The 7,957-nt window shown below is 47.2% G+C and overlaps 1 protein-coding gene across 2 annotated transcripts in view; it reads left to right on the top strand.

Moving 5' to 3' along the window:
• Window positions 1–7,957, top strand: part of TRPC4AP (transient receptor potential cation channel subfamily C member 4 associated protein) — a 70,357-nt gene that overhangs the window by 45,980 nt on the left and 16,420 nt on the right. The window contains exons 7-8 of one of the 2 annotated variants that reach the window (XM_017878910.1): window positions 1,730–1,872; window positions 7,202–7,333. In XM_017878910.1, coding sequence (XP_017734399.1) covers window positions 1,730–1,872; window positions 7,202–7,333 — 275 coding nt within the window. Of the gene's footprint in view, window positions 1–1,705; window positions 1,873–7,201; window positions 7,334–7,957 lie in introns of both variants that reach the window. The other variant, XM_017878899.1, reaches the window with a different exon arrangement.

Here is a 7,957-nt window from a genome sequence, read left to right as displayed (position 1 = left end):
TTTTTTTTTTGAGACAGGGTTCAGCTCTGTCGTCCAGGCTGGAGTACAGTGGCATGATCTCTGTTGGTTCACTACAACCTTCACCTTCCAGACTCGAGCGATCATCCCACCTCTCCCTCTTCAGTAGCTGGGACTACAGGCACATGCCACCATGCCCAGCTAATTTTTTAAATTTTTTTATAGAGATGAGGTCTCACTGTATTGTCCAGGCTGGTCTCAAACTCCTAGGCTCAAGCAGTCCACCTGCCTTTGCCTCCTAAAGTCGTGGGATCATAGGCATGAGCCACCACACCCGGTTGGAATAAGTTAGGTTCTTCTGTCTTGATACTTTGCAGAGTATCACTATGTTTTCTGTATGAGCCTTACCTGAATATATCTGATAACCACTCCTCTATACCACATAGAAGCCTTTGCAAAAGGCCTCTAGGGAAACAGTTCCTATAGGAGCTTGAGAGGACCTTGGCAGTTATTGATTCATCTTCTCACCTTAAAAATGAGGAAACTGAAGGGAAGTCACTCTGCCAAGATCACTTAGCCTCTCCTGACTCTTGACCGATGCCCTTTTAAAATAATAGGGATCTAGGCCGGGCACAGTGGCTTACCCCTGTAATCCCAGCACTTTGGGAGGCCGAGGCGGGCAGAGCACTTGAGGTCAGGAGTTCGAGACCAGCCTGGCCAACATGATGAAACCCCATCTCTACTAAAAATAGAAAAATTAGCTGGGCATGGTGGCATGCGCCTGTATTCCCAGCTACTCGAGAGGCTGAGGCAGGAGACTTGCTTGAAACCAGGAAGCGGAGGTTGCAGTGAGCCGAGATCGCACAACTGCATTCCAGCCTGGGTGACACAGCCAGACTCGGTAAGTAAGTAAGTAAATAAATAAATACATAAATAAAGGATCTAGGAGTGAATGGGGGCTTGCTAAGAATCAGATGCTGGGCTTCTCTTATGTTCCCATTCAGTCTTCACAGTAACCCTAGCTGTCTGCTGCAGTAGTACAGAGCAGTCTAAGGCCTAGTGAGGAGGGGACTGGCCCAAAGTCATAAAGCCAGTAAGTCTGACACATGTCAAGTGTCCAGTAAATATTACTTAGCTGCTGTTGATGTTAGCAGTAATGACATTGGGTAAAATGAAAGTCTGCCTATAGATAGCGTGTTCATCTGCATCAATAGCATCAGTTGTGATACCCAGTCTGCTTTAGAAAGTTGAACCTTAGAAAAATTTAGATGGTTCTTTTAAAAAATAGGGAATTCTTCAAAAAGAATCCCTCTCAGGCTTCCGCAGTGTCCCTCATGGAATCTCAGCAGTAGAACCAAGTAAGCAGGGCCATTTGCGACTTGAAGAGCGGTCCCCATAATTTGCTGTCAGACATCTGCCTGGGCACTTTCTGGGGGTCTGGTTGGTGGCAGGAGAAGGGGATAAGCAGGGAGGGATGGGTCATGTTACTGTGTTGGCTGTGTCCGAGTATTTTTACTTCATGTAAAAGTTGATGAGATACAACTACTGCAGAGTCCATTTTTCTGAGTCTCTGAGCTTACCTGGCTCCTAGGGGTGCGGAGGGAGTTTTGCAGCTTTCAGAGTCTCTGTTCAGGCTCAAGGCCCAGCTGAATGGCTATGCTACAAGTCTGTTCAGAGCAAGTTCGAGGGACAGAAATGTGTTTCCTCACAAGCCGTGACTCAATCCTCTCTCCGGTGGCTGTGTCAGCCTCCATTGTGTTCCCTCCTCCAGGGGCTTCTGAGGAGAATGGCCTGCCTCACACGTCAGCCAGGACCCAGCTGCCCCAGTCAATGAAGATTATGCATGAGATCATGTACAAACTGGAAGTGCTCTATGTCCTCTGCGTGCTGCTGATGGGGCGTCAGCGAAACCAGGTGGGCCCCTCTCCAGCGTCTCAGGACACGGGGAGCAGGTGCTGCCCAGGCGCTCATGGTATGCCAGGTGCTCCACAGGGCCTTCTGTTGGAATGGCTCTTGCTCTAGCCTGGGAGAGCATGGGGTATTTCTCCTAGTGTTCTACCCGTCAGGAAACCAGGCTGATTCCAGAAGCGCGAGTCTTTCCACTGTGCGTTGCTGTGTGGAGCGTTTCTAGGCATTCCTGGTTGGTGCTCAGGGCAGGAGCAGGCAGTTGCCTCCGTGAGGTGAAGATGAAAGGGTTGAAAACTGGCAAGACTGGCCCTGTGGATGTGCTGGAGGAGCTGCCAACCTGATGTGGGCTCAGGGCAGTGGGACAGAGCCCAGAGCTGTGTCTGCTTAGGAAAACTGGGCAAGTAGAGGGGCTCCAGATGTGCAGGGCTTCCCTGAGTCTTGAAGTAATTCCAGGATGGAGGAGGAAGGGCCCATAACCTACAGTGGAGGAAAAAGGGCTTGGAAGAGTGCAGCCCTCCTCCTCAAGACTGTAGCCTTTTCCCGCAGACCACGCCCTTCTCCTAGGGAGGAAACCAGGCTTGGGGGCAGGAGAGGCTGGGGTCTCAGCAGTCCTTCCACACCTTTCTGCGTCAGACACTGGACTGTCACAAGTCTGGGCAACATCGGTGCAGTTACCCCCATTTTACAAGTGAGGATGAAAACATCTGGAAGAGAATGAAAGAGTGTAGCAGGTGGGACAGGGCAGTGCCCTGGGGAGGAGTGTGCGTAGTCACTGGGACAGTGAGGCAACTGGGGGACGGCCTGGAGAAAACAGCCAGGAGAGGAAGCCTGATGGCTCGCGGGGACCAGGTCACGTCAAGCTGTCACGGGCCATTTTAAAGACTTTGGTTTTTACTCCAAGTGAAGTGAGAAGTCATTCCTTTGACTGCTTTGGGAAAGACTGGAAACAGCAAGGAAGGGAATAGGGTGACCATTAGGGGCCCTCATAATAGGGCCAAGAGATGATAGCAGCTAGGACCAGCATATTGGTGTTGGGACTGGTGGGAAGTGGTTGCATTCTGGATACATTTTGAAAGATAGGATTTGCTGATGGTTTGGATGTGAACTAAGCAAATAGGAGAATGGATTTGCCATGTATTGCGATGGTTAAGACCAGCAGGTAAGGGGTGGAGGGGCAGGCTTAGGAAGATGGGGAGCTGCGTTTTGTACAAGGTAGATTTGAGGTGTCTGATGGAATTGGCACTTGGATTGATTACCTACAGCTGCTGTTGGGGAGATGGCAAGGCTGGAGGTGTCACTTTGGGAGTCCTCAGCCTATGTTGTATTTAAAACCAGGACACTGGATGAGACCCCACACTGACAGCCGCAGCATTGGTGCCCCTTCCTTCAATATGGAACATGTTTTTTATAAAAAATAATAATTGTAGGGACAACTTTTATGCGTTGAGTGCTGTTACTTTTCCGAGGCACTTTCACAGTTGTTTATATTTGAAATAATTGTAGGAACAGCTTCTATGTGTTGAGTGCTGTTACTTTTCCGAGGCACTTTCACAGTTGTTTGAATTTTCAGGTATTTAGTAAGTTACACAACAGGTGGTGACTCTGTGTCCCCACACTCGATTCTTGAGAAAGCCAGGGCATAAACTAGGCTGTGCTCTCGGGGACAGGCCTGGATAGAGCCAGGATTTAAACTCTGCTACCCTGCTTCCTCTTTCTGCCATCTCACAACAGTTCTCTGTTCGCTGAGCCCTCTTGTTTCCACGTTGCTATGAGTCGTTGCAGTCTTGAGCTAAACTGTATGATTACAGCGCTGCTTCCTTGGGAAGGGACCATTAGTGACCTTGAAATCCTGGCCCCCCAAAATAACTTTCACTAGCATGTTCTCATTTGCACAGTCAGCATTTCCTGGTTTTCTGCTGTGTGCTGGGCACCGAGAGGATCTGGATTCCCAGATCCTGCCTACACTGGGTAGCAAGGGAAAGGATTTCCTTGGCCAGGCCTCACAGAAGGCTTCTTCCTTAAAGAGGCCTTCTTGTTAATGGGCAGTTGGGCCAAGTTCTCGGACCAATCTTGGCCAAACTGAAATCTCAAGACTGGAAAGGCTCCCCAAATGCTGTCAAGTTTCATCCCTCTGGTGCTTATGAAAATCATCCATATAGCAGTCTTTTCTTTTAGTCATTTCTTCAAGCCCTGAGTAGCTTCCACATTACCTCACTGAGCCTTTTCAACAGCTCCATCGTCCCCCATCTCCTTTTCTGTCAAGGGACTTGAGCTCAAAGAATGTTGCTGAGGGTCACAAAGCTACCTTGTGAACCCAGGGCTTGCTGACTGCGAAGCCTGAGCTCTTACCACTGCCTCCTCAGGTAGAGTGGCACTTCATCTCGCCCACCTGCCTACCATCCTCCTATAGAGCAGGCCATGGGGCTGGACCTGAGAGTAGGAATAATGCATTCTACAAGTAAAATTTGTTTTACAAATTTTACACATGAAGAAGCTGCTATTTTCTTTGTTTCTTTCTTTCTTTCTTTTTTTCCCCTTTTTTTGAGGTAGTCTTGCTCTGCTGCCCAGGCTGGAGCGGTGCAGTGGCGTGATCTCAGCTGACTGCAACCTCTGCTCCCGAGCTCAAGCGATCCTCCTGCCTCAGCCCTCCAAGTAGCTGGGGTTACAGGCGCACACCACCATGCCTGGCTGATTTTTGTGTTTTGTTTTTGTTTTTGAGACGGAGTCTCCCTGTCACTCAGGCTGGAGTGCAATTTCTGCTCACTTCAACCTCCGCCTCCCAGGTTCAAGCAATTCTCCTGCCTCAGCTTCCCGAGTAGTTGGGACTACAGGCATGCGCCAGCACACCCGGCTAATTTTTGTATTTTTAGTAGAGACAGGGTTTCACCATGTTGGCCAGGCTGGTCTGAAACTCCTGACCTCAAGTGATCCACCTGCCTTGTCCTCCCAAAGTGCTGGGATTACAGGTGTAAGCCACCATGCCCGGCCCTAATTTCTGTATTTTTAGTAGAGACAGGGCTTCACCATATTGCCCAGGCTGGTCTCGAAATCCTGAGCTCAGGTGATCTGCCCATCTTGGCCTCCCAAAGTGCTGGGATTACAGGTGTGAGCCACCATGCCCGGCTAAGAAGCTGGTATTGTTAAGAGAAAAGGGAAATGATGTAGGAGAAACCTCAAACCTAAATACTGTCCTGAACTTAGGAGACCCAGGGTCAGGTCCAAGTCTGCCTCAGAAGGCCCCTCTCTTCCCAGCTTTGTGTCTCACCCCTCATCTCTTTAAGATTGGGTTTCTAGTCTGTGCAGTGAGGCAGTTGCACTGAATGAATTTTTGTGGGCCATTGTTGCAGCATTTTATAGCTGTGTGACCTGGGCCTGGCTTAGGGCCCTTTGAGTGAGACAGGAAGGCACATGGCTTGGTAAACACCATAGATGTCAGCCGTACCTCCCCAACCCCAGTTAAGCAGGGCAAGGTAGACCCAGGCTGGATTTTAGTAAAGGCTTGAGTGGCAGAGCAGGTGTCATTTTACATCAGCCTCAGTCTTAACAGGTTCTGGGCTGCTTATGAGTCTAACACTGGCCAGAGGCTGTGATTTCTGGTAGAAAGAGAATAGTAACCTCCGTTACTTTCAGTGGCAAAACCCACAATTACTTTTACACAACCTAATATGTTGAAAGGAGAGGTCCATTGAAATGGAGGCTGCCAGGGATGTCTTTGTCAGGTTCTGGTCTCCCAAGATAAATGCATACCTGTAGTGGGCTAGAAAGGGGCAGACTTTAGGATCAGAACACCTGAGTTAGGTGTATTACAATCACTGACGTTGCCCAGGCTGGTCTTGCTGAACTTCTCCCCCTTGTAAAATGGCAGTAAGCGAGCACTGGTGCTGTGTGCAGAGCTTTACGTGTGCTTTCTGACTTGATCCTTACAACAGCCCTGAGAAGGGCTAGTAATAGCCTTACGTTATATAAACAAATTTTAAAAGGGAAATCATTCCTGTAGTTCTGTTTTAAAAGATTTAAGTTAGTATCAATGAAGCCTGTCTCCCCTCTGATCCTTGACATTCTGATGGTTCCATGAAGCAGCTAATTTTACCAGTTATTAGTGTATCCTTCTAGAGACATTTTTATGCTTACAAAGGCGAATTGTATTCCTCTCTTTTTTACACAGTCAGTAATATAGCATGAACATACTTGCTTTCCCAGTATTATCTCTCAGCAGTTGTTAAGTTCACGACATACAAAACACCTTGATTCTTTTTTACTGGTGCCTTATATCCCGTTGAGTGGCATACCATAATTTATTTCGCTAATCTCTGTTGATGGAAGTGTAGGTTATATCTATTTTGGGGCATTACAAATAATGCTGCAGTGAATAGCATTGTAAATATGTGTCATTTAGTATTTATATGGATCTGAGTGTAAATTCCTCAAGTGGAATTGCTGGTTAAAGGGATTATGGATTTGAAATTTTAGAGCTACTGCGAAACCCTCTTCCCTGTGCAGGTCGTAGCAGTGTGCCCTCCCACCAACAGCGTGTGAATGTACCTGATGCCCAGGTCACCAACACGTTCTTTTAGAGCTTTGTCATTTTTCCCAGTCTGAAAGAGTGGAAAATCAGAGATGTTTGTAGGACTCCTTATAGAGGAATTTCTTTGCTTGTGGAATGAATTGCCAATGTCTGTTCTCTTGTTGTCATATTTGGCTTGTGACTTTGCTTATTTTGAGTTTTGCCATTCAGAATTTTAAAAGGTTTGGGTGGTTGATGTCAACAAGCCTCTTTTTGAGCTTCTAGGTTTAGTGTGATCCTTCAGAAAGGCTTTTCCAACTCTTAGATCATTTTTTTTTTTAATTCTTTGCAGAGATTTTTCTGGATCTTAGAGTTTTTAAATAATCGTATCTTACTTTCAGCTGAAATTTATCCTAGTGCAAAGCATGAGGGACATTTTCATGTTAATACAAGGAGACAAATCTTAAGGAATTTAAGGTTACAAAGTTTGCACATGGTGAAGCTAAGAGTCAAACCCAGGACTCTCGAATCCGAAAGGACTCTTGAATCATACGCAGGACTATCTGAATCCCAAACTCATGCTTCTGTGATAGGAACTGTCATACATTATGACTTGTAGGATTATCGTGAGCATTAATGAGCAAAGTTAGAAAGTGTGTGTGTGATGGGCGTAGAGGATACACGGATGTTTTCTTCAAACCCCGGCACTTCTTACTGACAGTTAGTTGCTTTCTTCGTCCTGAATGTCATTATCGTGTGTACTGAGCAGGAGGTTTTGCTGGATTTTTCAAGCACATTTGCTTAATACTTTTTCCTTCCTATCCCATCCAGGTTCACAGAATGATTGCAGAGTTCAAGCTGATCCCTGGACTTAATAATCTGTTTGACAAACTGATTTGGAGGAAGCATTCAGCATCTGCTCTTGTCCTCCATGGTCACAACCAGAACTGTGACTGTAGCCCGGTAAGCAGGAGACCTCTGGGGACAGACAGATGGTGCCTCACTGGCTTGGAGTAGTTGTTTCAAGACTGCTGCTGACCCTTTGACCTTTTTCCTTTGGGACTAGAGCAGAAACTAAAATTATATTTTATAGTCCCCTAATTGGAAGCTACCTTGGAGTAGGATCTGAGTGAACCCCACTCCCCACCCCAACCTATGCGGAAATCCCTTTTAAGATGTTCCTAGGCCGGGCGCAGTGCGCATGCCTGTAATCCCAGCACTTTGGGAGGCTGAGCGGGCAGATCACTTGAGGTCAAGAGTTACAGACCGGCCTGGCCAAGTATGGTGTTGGGTGCCTGTAATCACAACTCTTTGGGAGGCTGAGACACCAGAATTGCTTGAACCCAGGAGGCGGAGGTTGCACTGAGCTCAGATCACACCACTGCACTCCAGCCTGGGCAACAGAGTGAGACTGTGTCTCAAAAAAAAAAAAGTTCCTGCCTGAGGCCCTATAGCCAACTTCCCCTTGTACATCTCTGTGATGGGGATCTCATTTCACTCCAGGCAGGGGGCTGCCCACTGCATGAGCTAGCAGCATGCTTTTCCTTATTTGCTGTTTTATCCTATTATAATTTTCTTTTTTTTTTT

Source organism: Rhinopithecus bieti, unplaced genomic scaffold, assembly GCF_001698545.2.
Source record: "Rhinopithecus bieti isolate Rb0 unplaced genomic scaffold, ASM169854v2 scaffold_65, whole genome shotgun sequence".
Classification (NCBI taxonomy): Eukaryota; Metazoa; Chordata; class Mammalia; order Primates; family Cercopithecidae; genus Rhinopithecus; species Rhinopithecus bieti.
This window is presented reverse-complemented; position numbering and strand designations above follow the sequence as displayed.